Source organism: Bos indicus, chromosome 10, assembly GCF_029378745.1.
Source record: "Bos indicus isolate NIAB-ARS_2022 breed Sahiwal x Tharparkar chromosome 10, NIAB-ARS_B.indTharparkar_mat_pri_1.0, whole genome shotgun sequence".
NCBI classification, from domain to species: domain Eukaryota; kingdom Metazoa; phylum Chordata; class Mammalia; order Artiodactyla; family Bovidae; genus Bos; species Bos indicus.
The window spans coordinates 36,469,030-36,488,219 of record NC_091769.1 but is presented as its reverse complement, the minus strand read 5'-3'; the positions used below and the strand labels follow the sequence as shown (position 1 = coordinate 36,488,219).

Below are 19,190 nucleotides of genomic sequence, written 5' to 3'. Positions count from 1 at the left end.
TGGAGAAGAGAATGGCTACTCACTGCAGTATTCTTGCCTGGAGAATTCCATGGACGGAGGAGCTTGCCAGGCTATAGTCCATGGGGTTGCAAACAATTGAATGACTAACACTTTCACTGCCTATTTGAGGACGTTTTAAAACTTTAATACCTTAATATCATGTTTTCAGTATAGAGAAGTCAATTCCTTTGAAATTTCCTATCCTCAGCTTTGTTGAATGATATTTTTCAATTGTGTTTATTATAGATTGCTTGAGTCTGAATGTTTGTTATTTTTTGAAAAGCATTTCTAGAAATAAGGGTTCTCAGTAGGACGAATAAAGATTTACTGCTAACTTGGAATTTATTGCTCATTTTACTGGACAGTGTTCGTTGGAAGATACTCCTGCAGTTTCAGTGTCGGAATCGGCTTTTGCTAACTGGGACCCCCATTCAGAACACCATGGCAGAGGTAGGCACTAGTAACAGATTGGAATTCTTTACCCAGGCCCACCCAGAGTGTTAACAGCTGTATACAACTTATAATCCCCCATGTAAAAGGAAGAATTTGCCCTATGTGGTTTTTTGTTGGGAGGTGCAGAGGAGGCATCATTCCTATTTTCTTATTCTCTGGCACAAGGCAAGTAAACTTCTTTATTCTTTGGTACTTATATAATAAATAATGATCACATTAAGAATGCTACTCATCTAATGCAGAGATATTTTTATACTAGGATGTTTATATACTAGTAATATACTAGTAATTACTAGTAATATACTAGTAATATTCTTTAACACTGAGAGGAGCTAAAATTCTTTCTTATCATCTAAAATAGGAATCAGAAAACTTTCTATAAAGAATCTGATGGTAAATATTTAGACTTTATGGGCCATATAGTCACTGCACAGCTATTCAACCTTCCATTGTGATGTGAAAGCAGTCATAGATGATATATAAAAGAGTAGGTATGACTATGTTCCACTATAAAGTTTAATTTATAAAAGTAGATGGCAGACCAGACTAGGCACCACAAGTCATAATTTACTGATCCCTAATCTAGAGTTATTATTAGCAAGTTTTGCTACCTCAGACTGTGTTCAGTTGTGGAATGGATCTTTGTATAAATTTTAAAACTGTCTCACTGCAAAATCTGAGCAGGACTTTGAGACTTTGGGTGTGAAATTAATTGAAAAATACCACATTTTGCTACAGTGCCTTGTTAAAGTTGGTTGATGAGACATGTGCTTATACACTCTCACTTAGTCACACATACACATGCACCTAGACACAGGTAAACAGATCAAGTTCACTTGCTTTCTCTGAACTCATTATGTCTTCACATCCTGTCATTTCGTTGCTCTGTAGCTATTTTACTTTTCATTTGTTTCCAGCTCTGGGCTCTGTTGCATTTCATTATGCCAACGTTATTTGATTCACATGAGGAATTTAATGAATGGTTTTCCAAGGACATTGAGAGCCATGCCGAAAACAAATCTGCCATAGATGAGAGTGAGTACTTTTATGAACTTGCATTCTTGCTACTGTAGGCAACATATTGGATATTTTCTTCTGTGTAAAGAATTTTCTTCTAGTGTGCATAAGAGGATCTGAGACAAAAGTTTTTTCTCTTTTAAAATAAATTTTTTTTCTTTTTTATGTGCTTTGTGTGTGTTTAAGAGTCAAAAAAGGACTTATCAATTGATGCTGCTGTAGTGTTGACTATTTACTCAAGGCAGAACAAGCAAAGTTCACATTTTGGCTTACAAAATCCTCATTTTCCACATAGATCCTAAAAAACTTTATATTCTTTGTGAAATGGGGTAAGACTTTTTGCCTGTAATAAAAACAAAATATTAGAAGGATAATTTTTGGTATTTTTTCTTTACATATTAGGATTTATTTCTTCTTTGAACATTTTTGAATTTTTATTATAAATTTTTTTGATCTCTTAACTAGTATCTTTTAAGAGAGTTGTGGAGTATTTATTACACAATGTGAAGTGATATCTACCATTAGAAAAGTCCTTAAGTAATTTCTTATTCTACATGTTGTTAATATGCTGACACACTTTGAAAAATGATTTTGGGGCAACACTGGGAGTCCCATATAGCTTGCATTAGACCTGTTTGAGAACCCTATTATTGATAAAATGTTCTTGAAACATTCTGAAGGTGAACTCTGATAAAAATAAAGTCATCCTTATTGGTCTGAGTAAATGATAGCAAAATGCATTTGCCAGTTACTGTAGGAAGATGCTGTGGAAAGTTCAGATCCTTGGCTTCCTACCTGGGGAAAGATTGTTTCAGTCTTGCAAATAAATCATTATGCCATAGGCGTTCAGTGAGAGATGATCATGATATTTCTTTTGTTTGTGTTAAATTGATATAATGTATTATTTGTCTGGGGGGTCTCCTGCCATTTCAGATCAACTCTCTCGCTTACACATGATATTGAAGCCATTTATGCTGAGGAGAATCAAGAAGGATGTGGAAAATGAATTGTCTGACAAGGTAAGGAAAGTCAATCTTGTGAGTTTAGGACTTAATAAACACCAACTTAAGATTCCAGGGTAAAAAAAAAATTCCTTGGTAAATGTTCAGTTGAAGCGTAATTAGTTTGAGAGAAAACCTTTAAACTTGGAGGGTCAGCATAGACTTAAGATGAGTCACATAATCAAGGCAAGTAATAGTTTTTTCTTTTTTGTTTTATACTTATTACAGAGAATTTGAAATATTATAAAAGAAAGAATAGTATAATGAATCCTCCATATAGCCTAAATGATCAACCCATGACCATTCTTCACCCCTTTAGATTATTCTGAAGCAGATCTTGAATGTCTTTTGTTTCATTTATAAATATTTTCATATGTATCTCTAAAAGATTTGGTGTTTTTTTAAAATATATAATCACATATCATTATCATCTCTACAAAAAAAAAAGAAGTTACTTCATTGCAGTATCACATACCCAGTTAGTGCTTAGATATCCCCAGTTGTCTTTGTGTATGCTTCTTTCTTTCTTTATCTTTTAAAGTCTTCACTTTTCGAGGTCAGGATCCAAACAAGGTTCATATGTAGTGTTTGGGTGATATGTCCCTTAGATATCTTTTAGGCCCACCCTTCTTTTTTCCCTTTTGCAATTCTTTGTTGGGGAAACTGGGTAGTTTGTCCACAGTTTTCCACGTATCGAATTTTGCTCAATGCATCATTGTGGTGTTCTCTGATATGTTCCTCTGTCTCCTGTATTTCTGCAGACTGAGAGGTAGATTTAGAAGTATACTGTGCTTTGAGTTGTATTACTTTTTCTCATAAAGTCTATAATTGTGGTTCATAAATATCTTTTTTGAATTTTTCCCCGACCTCTGTAATTTTCTGTTATTGCTTGTGAATCCTCCCAATATTCTCCTTTTGTCTTTTTTTTTTCCTCCCAGTTCTTACTCCTTTGGAGTATTTTCCTGCCTCACATAGATTACACCTGTTTCTCATAGTTCTCCTGTCTATATAAAAGGCATCTTTCCAGGTTCTTGATAACGTCAGGTGGTTCTCACTGTCACTGCCAGAGGCTGGATCATTGTGAAATTTAGTAACTCTCTTACAGGATTGTGGTGGTGACGTACACCTTCAAAGAGAGGGAAAGAAGTGTACCGTTGTTTTATTCCTTTAAAAAAAACTATATGGCTGTTTTGTGAAACTGGTTGATTTTGCCTAAATAGAAGTATCACACAGATGTACCTGATAGAAAATACTTCATTAAAGAAAAATAGATCTTTGAGGCTTTTATATCAGAAACAGCTTAAAAACAATAGCAGCATCATAATGTCTCTTATTTAGTGGTTATTAGCGAGGTGATCAGAAGATGTGTGGTTGTAAACTACTGTGTGTATTATAAATTTCTTAAACATCAGCAATGTTTCTAATCTATGAATTAAATAATATATATGTTGTTGAACTATTACTCTCTGCGAGCAGCTGATATGTAGAGATGCAGCTTCTAGATTCTATTCAGACTTCCCAGGGAGATGAATATATAGATAGCTGGTTCTGTATCATAGGATATACAGTGATGATCTATGTGAAGTATAATGGGAACACAGAAAGGGGATAGTTCTGTTAGTGAAGGTTACAGAAGGCATCAAAACAGAGATGACATGTGAGCTAGATCTGGAATAATGAGTTGGCTTTTACCAGGAAATATGGTGGGAAGTGGGTGCTAAACAACAAGAATGAACAAAGGTAAGTCAATACTCAAATAGGCAGCGTGTGTGGCAAACATTATTCAGACTGTTGTTGCTAAGAAATACAGGAGAACATCATGAGATTGGGACAGTACAGGAAGTTAGACTATGGGAGGCCTCTGCCTACAGGAGAATTTGTAATATTTTACCATAGGCAGTAACTTACATTGAAGGTTTTCCTGCACTTGGGTACTTTAGAAGACTTGCATGGAAGGTTTCTTGGAACCAGGAGAGATTGGGGCAGGAAGCTCCCATAGTAATAGCAGTCTAAGTTAGATATGGTGAGATTCTGTGGTATGTCAGAGTGGTTAGAGAAAAATTTCCAGGTTGAGTTGAGGAACTTAGAAAATGATAGAACACGGGGTATGAAAGAGAAGAGATCAGAGCTGACTTTTTGACTTTGAAGTTTCTTTTTGGGCAACTTAGTAAATGACAATGCTGTTAATCAAGTAAATTGTGAAAGAGAAATTTTTTTCCTCATAGATCAGAAATGCAATTGCTACAGACTGTTTGAGTAATACTATTTTAGTAGGTAGTTAGAAGTATGGGGCTTAGGGGTGTTTGGAAATATATTTTTGCAAGTTACTGTGGTTGATGGTAGGTGGTGCTATTAGAAATGGAAGAGGTTGCCCATGGACAGCATGTAGAGTGAGTGACAAGGGAAGAGGATCAAGAAAAGCTCATATTCTGGATAGTTAGCCACATCATAGGTTTATAGAGATACTGAGTTTCTTGAATTAGCCATATCACAAGTTTATAGAGATACTGAGTTTCTTAAGATATGTATACTGTTCTCTTTCTAACCATAATCTGCCTTGCATGAGTTTCCAAATTTATGGTAATACTGAGCTTTCTTACAAACTGTTTTTCAAAATATAAATGTCCTTATTGATTTTTAGATTGAGATTCTAATGTATTGCCAACTAACCAGCCGACAGAAACTGCTGTATCAGGCACTGAAGAACAAAATTTCCATTGAAGATTTATTGCAGTCTTCTATGGGCTCTACCCAGCAAGCACAGACAACCACCAGCAGCCTCATGAATCTAGTCATGCAGTTTAGGAAGGTAAGAGCTTAGGTTAGCTGCCCTAGAGTTGTCTTTATTAACCCACTTCAGGGAAGAGGCTGTAGCTAGCCTTGATGCCAAATAAACAAAGGCTGTTAAAGAATGAGAATGGGAATATATATATTTATAAAGGTAAATATGCAGGGTTTAGGATTCCCCCGTTGCTTCATAGTGATGTCTGCACGTGACACCCTATTGTCTTATCATTTCCCTTTCTCTTAGGTATGTAATCACCCAGAATTATTTGAACGACAAGAAACTTGGTCTCCATTTCATATTTCCCTAAAGCCATACCAGATTTCAAAGTTTATCTACCGTCATGGACAGATCAGGGTCTTCAACCATTCACGAGACAGGTGAGCACATACTAATGTCTATTTGCTCTAAGAGTGCTTTTGTAATTTGGGGTTTTGTGGCTTAGTAGATAAACTTAATTGAGAGTGAGTTCCACAACAGCGAGGTATTTAAGCAGTGGGTGGACAACTGTTTGTTGAGGGATCTAGTGATAGGGTCTGTGTACTATCAAGAGTTTAACTGGATGACCTGAAAGGCCCTAACTACTTGCAGTTCCCTTTCTGAATGAGGAATGTGCATGTGTGCAAACATGTACTTGTACCAACAGAGATCAACAAATATCTCTAAGTATTGAAATTGCTTTGTAGTGGCTTATTTCACACTTGTAATAGCACTTGTGGAAAAACAGATTTGATTTCAAATTTACCTTTTTCCCAGAATCAGCAATGATAGATTTGGTTAAAAAAATGAAGTGTTGTTAATGGTAATATGCTGGAAACCACTTCCATTCAGAAAATAGGTGTGTAGGTCCATTCTTCACCTCTGCATGCAGAATCAGTCAGAAAATAATGATTTTATTTTGAAAATTTAACAATTGCTTTTGAATTTTTTAAACAAATTCCCAAAAGAGTCTTGCATACACTTGCACTTGAGAACCATAGATTTAGAAAGCTCTTTCTGTATAGAAACTATATAAACAATATTATCAAAATAATCATCAACAACATCTAGCCTAACATTACTGAAACTGAGACACATTTCTTGGGTTTAATTTTAGAATTCTTTGTGATAGCTCCAGGCTAATACTTTACATGGGCAAGGGGATTAACAGAACAGGGTTGTAGTGGTTTTTGTTTAATATAGTGTATGGCAACTTCCAGTGCTGGAGTTGTGTTTCTGGAAATGTGAAATAAAATGAGACCGCTTTGAACTTGTATTATCATCTACTACCTTTAGTAAATATTTAGTATTTTATATGGTATCATTTTTGCCTGGCAACAAAATTCTCAAAAGTATAAACAGTTTTAAACCTTCAAAGATTCTTTTAGTTTGGAGCCTCCAGTTTAGTTAACTTTCTGATATTTATATTTGGGTTTGGATTTATTTTATTTTACTTACTTTACAGGTGGTTAAGGGTTCTTCTTTCTCCATTTGCACCAGACTATATCCAACAGTCTCTCTTTCACAGAAAAGGTAGGTGTTTTGGTCTTTGAGAAGGAAAGTATGCCAAGGATTTATCAGGATGTTCTTTGTTTTGCTGAGTTGTAACTAATAGTGGCTTTGCCTGAATGCTAGGCTTTTGTTTATAGTCTTGATAAGATTTAAGTAAGTTAGTTGTCTTCATCTGTAGATGCTAGTAAGCTTTGTGGTTATAACAGAAAGCATAAAAAATTTTTTTTTAAATTTCTTTCCGTTTCAGTTGACCTTCCATCTTTATTTTATATCTGTCTCATAAAAATGTCTTACACCCTTGAATAAAGGTATGATAGAGACAGTGCAGGGTCTTAGTTTGATTCTTTGATTAGTTTGATTCTTTAGGTCCCTGCTGCTTAGTCTAAAGAAAGGAACCTGCTCAACTTTGAGCATTGTCCAAAGTATTGAGGCAGAAGTTCAGAATTCTTCACCTCTGTGCTTTCCTTTTCTTTTCCTTTTCCTGGCACAATAAAAAGAGGAAGGCAGTTAGCCAAGGATCCGAAACCCCAGAGGTAACTGATGAGCCAACTCCACTCTGGCTCATATATGTCATATCTCATACGTCTGCCTCTCTTACTTGTGATTGTGGTACAAAAATATGACACTCTATATTCTGTCAAAGTGGCTGTATTGGAACCTTTAGAATAGTTTTAAATTTTTAAGTCAAAATTCAGCAGTTCAGCAGGCTTTAGTTGAGTGTTGTCTCTTGGTTTTCTGTTGGGTTTCACTTTGTTCTTTGATATTCCAGGTGTTAATGAAGAAAGCTGTTTCTCTTTCCTTCGCTTTATTGATGTATCTCCAGCTGAAATGGCAAACCTCATGCTTCAGGGACTTTTAGCCAGGTGAGAAGTTTGTTCATTGTTTGATGAGAGAACAGTTGAGAATAAATAGGGGCAAATGTTGAATACTGTGAAATTAAATATTTAGTATTATATGATCTTACAGAGCATCTCATTCTTTTTGTATTAAGAATTAAAGTTTTATAAGGAAGTCATAACTTTCTTTTGAAAATTTAATAATTGTACAATGCCTCATGCTATACCTTAAATAAAAACTGTTTAGGTTCTTCTCCCAAATGCTATCAGAAGGTCTTCAAGTCTTAATTTCTAGGTAGAAATTTGTTTTATTTGTTTGTTCAGGGCAAATGATGGCTGATGATTCCTTTACTTAGTAGGGATTGTAGCGTAACCTGCCTTATGTATTCTGGGAAACTTAGTTCTCTGTTCTTATTCTTTGGAATAATGGCTTTTACTTAATTTACTGCTTTGTATTATATTTGTGTAAAAAATAATGACCTCATTAGGAGAGGCTTATCTCCTTTATAAGAGGATGTTTTTATAAAGGTTTTGCGATAAGAGTTGAATATTCCTTAACACTAATAGGAGCTTTACGGAGGATTTTCGTTTTCATAGTAGCAAACCCAATTCATGCCAAAGGTAGAATTTATAGAACAAAAGTATGAGCCGACTTTGAAAGAACTGTGTCTAAAATGCCCAAGATTGACAGAAGAGACAGTTAATGAGAGACAAGGTTCCTCGCTGCTATGAACTACCCTCAAACCTCCATGGAGCACTGAATAAGCATGTCTGCTGTGGTTTGTTTCAGATGGTTAGCTCTTTTCCTGTCTCTGAAAGCCTCCTACAGGCTCCATCAGCTGCGCTCCTGGGGAGAGCCGGAAGGGGAGAGCCAGGAGAAATATCTGAGAAACAAGGATTTCCTTCTTGGGGTTAATTTTCCACTCTCCTTTCCCAACCTTTCCAGCTGCCCTTTGTTAAAGGTAAGCAATTATTTCAGCATCAGTTATCTGTGTAATACTCCCTTCCCTTTTCTTTCAATCAATAAAAGTAATAAAGTAAAAGATGACCTGAAGCGGCCAAAAAAAGTTCCCAGAGGAGTGAGAGCAGAGTATTGTTACAATTTATTACATACAACTTAATAGACATTTTATGTGTGTATACAGTATATGTATTTATATTTTAATATATATTTTATACATAACTTTACTGGGAAGTACACATATTTTAAAGTACACATTTAAAATATATGAATTTACACTTGTGTATGCATTTGTGTAACAACTATCTAGATTAAGGTATAGAATATTTCCAGCACCCAGAAGTCTTCTCTTATACTTCTTCCCATTTGAAACCTCAAGTTCAGAACTGACCACCAAAAAAAAGATATTCTTTTTTAATGCCGTGAAGTAGTCCATTGCCTGTTTCTAATCATAGTTTATTAGTCTAATGTTGGTGGATATTTAGGTTGGTTCCAGTTTGGGGCTATTATGAATAAAAGTGCTATACATATTCGTGTACATGTCTTTTGATGAATGCAAGCACTAATTTCTTTGGCGTTTATATCCAGGAGTGGGATTGCTGTATCATCACACATATGTATGTTTAGATTTAGTACCCATTGCCAATGAGGGTGAAAGAGGAAAGTGGAAAAACTGGCTTAAAACTCAAGATTCAAAAAACTAGGATCATGGCCTCCATCACTTCGTGACAAATAAGTGGAAGCGGTGACAAGTTTTATTTTCTTAGGCTCCAAAATCACTGCGGATGATGATTGCAGCCATGAAATTAAAACACTTGATCCTTGGAAAGAAAGCTGTAAGAAACCTAGACAGTGTATCAAAAAGCCAAGATGTCACTTGGCTGGCAAAGGTTCTTATAGTCAAAGCTCTGGTTTTCCCAGTAGTCTTGTGAGAGTTGGACCATAAAGAAGGCTGAGCACCAGAGAATTGATGCTTTGAAATATGGAGCTGGAGAAGATTCTTGAATCCCTTGGATTGCAAGGAGATCAAACCAATTGTTCCTAAAGGAAATCAATTCTGAATATTCATTGGAAGGACTGATGTTGAAGCTGAAGCTCCAGTTTTTGACCACCTGATGCAAACAGCTGATTCACTGGAAAAGACCCTGAAGCTGGGAAAGATTGAAGGCAAAAGGAGAAGAGGGTGGCAGAGGACGAGATGGATGGATAGAATCACCAACTCACTGGACATGAATTTGAGCAAACTCAAGGAGATAGTGAAGGACAGGGAAGCCTGGCGTACTGAAGTCCATGGGGTCACAAAGAGCCAGACATGACTTAGTGACTGAACAACAACCCATTGCCACATATTTTTCCAAAATGGTATTACAAAGTTAAAGTCCCACCAACAGTGTGAGAGATTTACTGTTCATCTTCCTTGCCTACTCCTGGTACTGTCAGTTCATTTTTTGAATTTGTGATTTTCAGTTTCATCTCCATGGAAAATAATGATGTTGAACACTTTTTCATGTAATTGTTCACCTTTATATAGGTAAGGGAGAAAGGTAAGGGAGAAAGTGATAGGTGATAGGTGCAGGTTCAGATCATGTGTGACCTTATAAGTTAATGCTAAGGATCTGTGTATTATTCTGAATGAAATGGATAATGCTGGAGAATTTTGAGAAGCGATTTGTATGTTTATTTTATAGTTCTTTAACGAGATTAAAAGTTTAAAAGGTAGAAATTTTCTTTGTATCCTCTAGAAAATGTAAGGGGTCGTCAGTCACACGGCCTACAGAATGTAGGCTGTTCTTTGGCTGTATCTATTATTTGCCTGCTGTCCACTGAAGAACCCGTGTGGTTTCTTTTTCTTCTGTTTCCCAGTTTCTTTCTCAAGTGTTGCTCCATGTACTTTTTTGGATTCCGAAGATAAGATCAGTAATGCAGAAGGAGCATAGAATTGGGTTCCAATTCTGTTTGGAATAATATAGTCAGTGGTGGCAAGGTGACTTCCTTCTAGTAAATACTGCTATGTTTGGTAGACAGTTGCTTAACCTCTTGTAGTCTGATTTCCTTACATTTGATACTGTGTATTGCTAAAGATACAAATTTTTTTTACTAGTTTTATTTTTGATACAGAAAGCACCATTGCCCCTGGGATTTTGTTGTGCCCTATTATGTCAATGCTTCAATCTTACGTAACACTGAAAGAGATGCGTCAATTATTTGTATTCTTCTGCTTTCTGAAAATAGAGTAGTGTGTTCAAAGCACCTGTTCCGTGCTGTCCTTCAGTCAGTTAATTTCTTGAGAAATTTAGATGTGGGCAGCATGCTTTATGTGAAATTGGTTTTTCCAAAGTTAGATTCACTTCCATTTCTTCTTCTTTACTTTTATTTCATGTTGTAGGTAGACATTTGCTTTTGTAGTAGCTTAGCATGTAGAACTGAGTTACTGAGCCACAGGTAGCTGAAAGCTAATCATGGATGTGTAGAGATGCTGTTCTGCTTTGGCTCTCGTCATCCTTATCTCCAACATACATATGTTGAAATATCAACCAGGCAGTGTATCTTGCCAGAGTTGGTTGATATATCTTTTCTAAGAAATACTTGCTTTCAATTAAGTAGAATGATTTTTACATGATACCTAGCCTTAAAGGTTAGACTGGGTTCTGATTGAACAATCATTTTGTTGACACTCCATGTGTAACAATTAATAAAGCCCATTATAACTGTGGCTTTTTCAGTCTGGCCATGACTCACAAGAATATTTTATACTACCTGTAGTTATGTAAGAATCAAGACTAGGTGAATAGAATCACCATGTAGAAAGATTCTGGATCATTCTGTGTAATAGTAAGGAAAGAAGCTGACATTTTGGGACTAAGGAAGGGTCTTACTTTCTGAATGTGAAAGAGACCATCAGAAATTACTCAGAGAGCAGTACGCATATTTCATTGCAGAGTTACTCTGACATGTAGTTTATGATCAACTACTACTGATGACTGTCTTAGTCTATTTTGGCATGTACCTGTTATATTCCTTCTATTTAAAAATCGTATAAAGTTAAGTAATTTTGAAAAAACAAAAAACAAAAAACCTGATTCAAACCTGAGCAGATAGTTTATTATGGAAACTCTCCCCTAAGAGTGGCTTTGCTAGAATATGCCTCTCACCACTGTCATGCTGCTTCTCACACTGATTTCTCCAAACCAAGTTTTTCTTATTCAAGAAATATTTTTTTAGAGAACATGACATTGCCTATTTTGCAAGAAGAGTAGAGAAAGAAATTTTGACTACTTAATTCTTTAAAACAGATTTCCAAAGTTTATTAGTTAAGAGTATAGAGTAAAAGCTAAAACTTAAGATGCATGACATTTTAGTGTACATACATATATGAAAAACACACTTCCTCTAATCCTGCCAGTTTACAGTTTTTTACAAAAAATGAGTCTGTCTTTGGGGTGGGGGGAAGGTAACTTGTCAAGTATGGACAACAGTGGCGAGACTTAAGTCTAATAATTATCTGTCTTGATGATGTTTGGATTTGTAGATAGGATTTAAATACAAGGTCTTGGGTTCCTTTTATTTATTTGTGGCTGCACCAGGTCTTAGTTGTCATATGTGGGATCTATCGTTGTGGCGCATGGACTTCTCTCTAGTTGTGGCACGAGGGCTTAGTTGCCCCATAGCATGTGGGATCCTAGTTCCCCGACCAGGGATCAAGCCTGTCCCCTACATTGAAAGGTGGATTCTTCACCACCACCAGGAAAGTCCCTTGTCTTGAATTCTTTTTGTCCTTTCTTTGTGATAAATTCATCATGTATGTGCTTTGTGCCTTTTCCTGATGTGACTTTTTTGTTGTCATTGAGCTCTACAAAAAAATTCCGGCATTATTAATACAGTTTACAAATCCTCTGAAAGATCCTTTGCTTATACAGGGATGCTACTACTGTGGAATCAGAGAGAAAAATTTTATCTTCACAGGAAGCAAATTTATAACTGTGCTTACCAGTTTCAGCATATATCCTGAAAATATACCTTGAAAGGTATTTGCTGTCATTCCTATGGTGAATTAGAACTTCAGGAAGGACAAGAAAAGTCCTGAAAGATTAGAAAAAGACTGACATGTAATTGTGGGTCGTTAAAGCTTGAGGGGGCAGGAAGTACCCTAGTCAATGATTAGAGAGTTAAACTTTTTTTCTAATGATATTAATTAATAACCATTTGAATTCATGAACCTAAGAAGTAGCTAAGTTGATCCTGAAGATATGACTGTTTGCTTTCCATTAGTAGATAACAGGCCCAGGTGATTAGAGAAACAGGAAGAAATAATAGGTATAATATATTAAAAATCGTAGCCTTTCTCTTGTTGCCTTGGCTATCCTAGAGATATTAACATACATATAGGAAAGTGCACAAGTCATGTGACAGTGCCTTGTCTGCTCATTCTAGTCCTTGTATATGATAGTATCTCACTGTGGCTTTAAATTACATTTCCCTTGTGAATAATGATATTGAATACCTTTTCTGATGCTCACTGGCCATTTGGATAACCTCCTTGGTGAAATGCTTCTTCAAGACACTTGCTTATTTTTCTTTGTTCTACCTATTACTTACTTTTTCACTCTCAGTACTATCCTCTGTTGAATTGTTAGCATTTTTTGTATCTTGTGAAAGAAATCTTTGTCTTTATTGAGGTCGTGAAGATTATTCTGTTTTTCTCCAAAAATTTTTTTGATTTACTGTTCAAATCTACAAGAAACTGTGTTTTTAGTGTATGTTATGGGTTGTCATTTTTTTTTTTTTACTTATCATAGATATCCATATCCATTTGACCCAACTTCTTTTGTTGAAAAGCCCATCCTTGTTGCACTACAGCTTCACTTTTGTCAAACAGGTGGCTGTATATGTGTAGGTCTATTTCTTATCATGTTCTGTTCTATTAGTCCATTAGTCTGTCCTTGACCAGTACCAATTATCTTAATAATTCTTGCTCCATGATAAGACTTGAAACTGGTAGCACAGGTCCTCTGTCTTTGGTTTTCTTCAGTATTGCCTTTACTGTTCTTGGCCCTTTGCATTTTCATGTAAATTTAGAATCCTCTCATCTGTCTTAGTTTAAACTCTTTCCAGCAATACTACTAGCCTCATGTGTCTTGATTGTGCCCCCCTGTTATTAAAACATTTTTATCTAGTACCTGTGTATTATTTCATTTAAAATGATACACAAATAACATATTAATATTATTTACATTGTGAAGCTTGCTGTAATTTCTCTGGAGACCATTGACCTAGACAGCAAAAGATGCCTAATTGAGTAAGAAATGTTAATAGAGGAGAGAACTGTTTACAGGAGAAAGTACTCCTTTTTTTGTTTCCCACGCACTCTTCACCCTTTCTCTCCTGATGTTTTCACTTGCTTGATCCCAAGGGCCAATGAGATTGAGCATTCGAATGGATCCATTATTTGTATGTGTATCAGAAGAGCTTGTTGATTGAAAGAATCTCCAGGGGTGGAATGTGATCTTGGCTTAAGGTTGGGTTTTTCTAATGCTCCTTCAGAGTAGTCTTCCCCAATGGCAGTCTACTCCTACAAAGAGAAAGTACTGTAATTAATGTGGTTTTTGAACCTGTCATGCATCAGTGCCTGTTGTGGGCGAGGTGTGTTAACAATCATAGTCTCTATTTTCTAGTTTGAAAAATCATTCATGCATATAGTAAAAAGACATGCACAAAATTAAAAGGAATTTAGAAATAAAAAAATGAGTCAAGATCAGCGTTGAAGACATAATTACACTGCCAAAATAATAGTAGATGACTAGTGGTAAAGTTCAGGATGGAAGATCACTTTAGGTTAAAATGGACAAAAAAATACTCTTTTATAGAAATGGTATTGTTTAAAATTGGATCTTGAGTGGTAGGGACCTGGATAGGAGGAGGAATATTCCAAGTTAAAGATTTGAGCCAAAATAAAGAGCAGTGGTGAGAAAAAAGGCTGGATAAGTAAGTCACCTTTCTTCCAAGGGAATCTTTGAATGCCAGTCTATTGGGATGTAGATGTTAAACCAGGAGTTTCAACCTTTTTGGCTCACCTTCTCCAGTAGATGCTACAGTTGTAATCCTGGGGGGATAAAGTTCTGGTGGCTACTATCAAGCTTTGGGAAGGAATAATCTGGTAGTTGGTTTTAGGAAGGCTGTTAAATCACGTGTCATTACAGCTCATCAGTGGAGATCTCTGCCACTGGTATTTGATGACTGATCTTAAGATTATGACAACAGGAAAGATTGGACATGGGGATCTGTGATGAGGAGAGTATTAAACTAAAGTTCCAGGTGAACACTTAAGAGTGAGATTAGGAGCTCCTTGATATTATGAGTGCAGGTAGAATAGAGAAAGCCCAGGTGCAGGGATTTACAAGGAGAGAGATTCTGGTTAGGAAGTGGGTAATGAAGTATGACAATTAAAAAGAATAGGAACACCTTGCAGGAGAGTCTGTTAGATTAAAGCTGAGGTTTGTAAGAGAAAGGAGACTCAGATTTGAAGATGAAAAAGGAAGAAGGCAGTTCAAAGGGAAATCAAACATATAAGAAAGATTGATAAAGGATGCGAAAGTGATTAACTGTCCTTTTTACATGGTAGAGAACCAGTGTTCAGGTAGGCACTCTTTAATTAATAGAAAGCTACTTCTCAAATACAAAGAATATTTTACAAGATCCTGAAAGACTGAAACCAAGCTGAACATTTAACAAAAAATGCTATTAAATAATTCTGCCATTTTTGGTGGACTTCCCTGTTGGTCCAGTGGTTATGACTCTGTCTTCCAATGGAGGGGGTGAATCCCTGGTTGCAGAACTACAATCCACATGCCAAGTGGCATAGCCAAAGGAAAAAAATAGCTCAGTTCTGTCTTTTTTTTTTTTGGCTGTGCCAGGTCATAGTTGCAGCACTCAGGATCTTCTATCTTTGTTGCAGGTGTGGGATCCTCAGGTGCAACATGTGAACTCTTTGCTGTGGCATGTGGGATCTAGCGGAGAAGGCAATGGCACCCCACTCCAGTACTCTTGCCTGGAAAATCCCATGGACGGAGGAGCCTAGTAGGCTCCAGTCCATGGGGTTGCTAAGAGTTGGGCAGGACTGAGCGACTTCACTTTCACTTTTCACTTTCGTGCATTGGAGAAGGAAATGGCAACCCACTCCAGTATTCTTGCCTGGAGAATCCCAGGGACAGGGGAGCCTGGTGGGCTGCCATCTATGGTGTCGCACAGAGTTGGACATGACTGAAGCGACTTAGCAGCAGCAGCAGCAGCAGTGGGATCTAGTTCCCTGACCAGAGATTGAACTCAGGCCCCCTGCATTGGGAGCTCAGAGTCTTAGCCACTGGACCACAAGGATGTTTTTTTTTTCCCTTTGAAATTTTGTATGTTTTCTTATCTGAGGGAATGTCCTCCAACTTAAAATTAGAAGTATAATCTTCCTCTCTATTTAAAATAACATTTTCTGAAGAGTTCTAACTTCCCTTGGATGTTGGGAAATATGGGTGGCATTGGTAACTTGTTTGGTCATGCATTGAGTTTATTGCACATTGGTTATTTTTGCCATGCATTTGAGCTGAGATCTAGAGGCATTTCTTGGGAGTAAGAAATATACCAGCAGCTGCTGCTGCTGCTGCTAAGTCATTTCAGTCGTGTCCGACTCTGTGCGACCCCATAGATGGCAGCCCACCGGGCTCCCTCATCCTGGGATTCTCCAGGCAAGAATACTGGAGTGGGTTGCCATTTCCTTCTCCAATGCATGAAAGTGAAAAGTGAAGGTGAAGTCATTCAGTCGTGTCCGACTCTTAGCGAACCCATGGACTGCAGCCTACCAGGCTCCTCCATCCTTGGGGTTTTCCAGGCAAGAGTACTGGAGTAGGGTGCCATTGCCTTCTCCATATACCAGAAGAAGGAAGCTAATTTTTAGACATCTCAAAGACTAATTGCAAAAAGAGTGTCAATTGTGGATATTACCCTGTAGTATTAATACTTATCTATACCTATAAAACAAATTACCCAAAACTGTAGCAGCAAAAAATAGTGAACGTTTTTAATATCTCATAGTTTCTGTTGGTCATAAACTTGAGAGCAGCTTAGGTAGGTGGTTCTGACTCAGAAAATCCTATGAAGTTGCAGTCAGGATATCAGCTAGGGTTGCAGTTACCTAAAAGATTGACTGGAGCCATAGTGCCAGCTCACTTATATGCCTGGTATTTTGGTGCCTGCTTTGGCTGGAGGACTCAGTTCCTTAAAATGTGGACTTCTCCATGGGGCTGCTTCATTGTCCTCATGACATGGCCTCTGGCTTCCCCCAGAGTGAGTGATTCAGGAGAGAGAGTATGGAGGAGCCTCAGTGCCTTTTATATTAGTTATTTCATTACCAAGTTTGTTTTGGTATTCTCTGTTGTGAGATTTTGGCTTAGGCAATATATGAGTTCTGACTGATACCATGAAAGTTCTTAAATTGGAAGGGATGCTGGCATCATAACTCCCTGCTCTCCATGTTACCTCTCTGTTCACAGTTTTGTTAGCCACAGCAAATGTCAGCTGGGGAAACCATTAATATAGTATAATACATTGCCATTTATCTTCAGCCCAAAATTCATTGCTCATAAGCCCTAACTCTTTGTGAACAATTTTATCTTGCGTTTTCATTTGATTTGCCTACTTAGTTCTGATTATGTAACTTTGATTATTTGGAAACATAATGCTGTAGAGATGCTATTTCTCCAGCTCCTTTGTTTTGCTTTTGCTTTCTTTTGTGATACCATGAAGTTGAGTGGCCTTGTTTTATATGTATAGTAAATGCAAATTTGTTTCAATGTTTTGATGGGAAAACATGAATCCTGATTCCATGTTCAAAATCAGTCTTAAAAGTAAAGTTGGGGATTATTCTCAAGCAAACCTGAGAAAAGAGACAAAGGGAAATGCTAAAATTGAAAGTGAGTACCAGGATACTGTATCTTGTACTATTCAAATAATAACTTTTTTATAATTTTTATTTTCGTCTGTGCTGGGTCTTCATTGCTGTGCAGACTTTTCTTTAGTTGCAGAGAGTGGGGACTGACTGCTCTCTAGTTGAGGTGCATAGACTTCTTATTGCAGTGGCTTATCTTGTTGCAGGGCGCGGGCTCTAGGATGTCTGGACTTCAGTAGTTGTGGCTTCTAGGTTCTAGAGCACAGGCTCAGAAATTGTGGTGCACAGGCTTAGTAGCACCATGGCATGTGGGATCCTCCCAGATCAGGGGTCAAACCCTGTCTCCTGTATTAGCAGGCAGACTCTCCACCACTGAGCCACCAAGGAAGCCCTCAGATAATAACTCTGAATAAAATTCCTTTGGAGCTATCAGATTAACTTTTAGTTAATTTTTTCCATATTCACTTTTATCCTCTTGTTGCAGAAAACCCTTTATTTTGTTCTCTTCTGTGCCTTCGTATATTTTATGTTATAAATAGTGGCAGGTATTGTTCCAGCAGCCTGTCTCCTAAATACAGCTTCCTATCATCAGATCAAGGTGAATGCTTTCTTCTTATTCCTCTGAGGAGGAAGTTAATGAATGTTGACTTACCTACACGTTGTCATCTTTTTCTTGATAGTCTATCTTTAAATCACATATTACCTAAGTTATATTCAGCAGTCTAATCCAATCCTCCCGTCTTTCTTGCCACTCGTGGATGTGAATGAATTTTAACAGTGGGAAGCTCTTTTTTTTCCCACTGAGTATACCTGTAAAACTCTTCTTACCCAGCAGTGAATGTTAAATTTGAATCCTGTGTTACAGAGTTCAAAGAAGTACCATTCTCATAATACTGGCTTTGGGGGGGTATACAAAAACATCAAGAAACTAAAAACTAGGCTAAGAACACAGATGAGATGACACTTTAGGAGTATTTTGAACAAAATTAGGGCCTTTTAAAATCTCTTGCTTGACGTAAGTGCTTTTCTGATCATCCTTTTCTTACGATGCTTGTGATACAGAAGCCACTAACCCTCATTGTTCTTTACCCTGCTTTACTGGTGATGAGTTCAAGAAGGAATAGTATTTAGCTCAAAACTTTTGTGAATTCATTCTCACATACCTCCCTCCCCAGTGTGGGCTCTCACTGGACCTCCTTTCTTGTACAGTTTTGCAGGGGTTAGAGGGCAAGTCTCATACACATGAATCTTTTTTTTTTTCTTTTTAATCTTATTTTGCTTTGAAGACTAAAGACAAAAACCAGAATCTGTAGGAAATATACCATTGAGCCATCTTTCGGGGAGGCGGAACAGATTTTATACTATATCCAGTTAAATAATATGTTAAAAATGGTAATTGGCAGAAAGGGTACAGCATCCATTTCATTTCCTGTCCCAGTCTCTGAGAAACTGTTGTCATGGTAATGGTCTGCTTAGGTATTATATGAGTTAACTGGCTCACTACAACTCTAGTGAGCCAGCTAATTCATAGAAATTGAGGGCATTTCAGATTTTGCAGTTTAAAATATACAGAAGAATCTAAACATAAAGAGTTGTTTTGGAAAAAGTGATGTGTGTTTTTTTTTAAGTTTTAAACACTGTACTCTATTAAATGCTTAGAGAGCTTTGAATGGCTATTGATGAAGAATCTCCCAAACAGGAAGTTTCCAAAAACTCC

The 19,190-nt window shown here is 36.9% G+C and overlaps 1 protein-coding gene across 3 annotated transcripts in view; it reads left to right on the top strand.

Annotated features, from left to right (window-relative positions):
* Window positions 1–19,190, top strand: part of INO80 (INO80 complex ATPase subunit) — a 123,523-nt gene that overhangs the window by 56,717 nt on the left and 47,616 nt on the right. For all 3 annotated transcript variants that reach the window (XM_070797294.1, XM_070797293.1, XM_019968557.2), the window contains exons 17-24: window positions 366–450; window positions 1,371–1,488; window positions 2,404–2,489; window positions 5,113–5,280; window positions 5,503–5,636; window positions 6,701–6,768; window positions 7,517–7,610; window positions 8,374–8,545. In XM_070797294.1, the coding sequence (XP_070653395.1) occupies window positions 366–450; window positions 1,371–1,488; window positions 2,404–2,489; window positions 5,113–5,280; window positions 5,503–5,636; window positions 6,701–6,768; window positions 7,517–7,610; window positions 8,374–8,545 (925 nt within the window). The remainder of the gene's footprint in view (window positions 1–365; window positions 451–1,370; window positions 1,489–2,403; window positions 2,490–5,112; window positions 5,281–5,502; window positions 5,637–6,700; window positions 6,769–7,516; window positions 7,611–8,373; window positions 8,546–19,190) is intronic.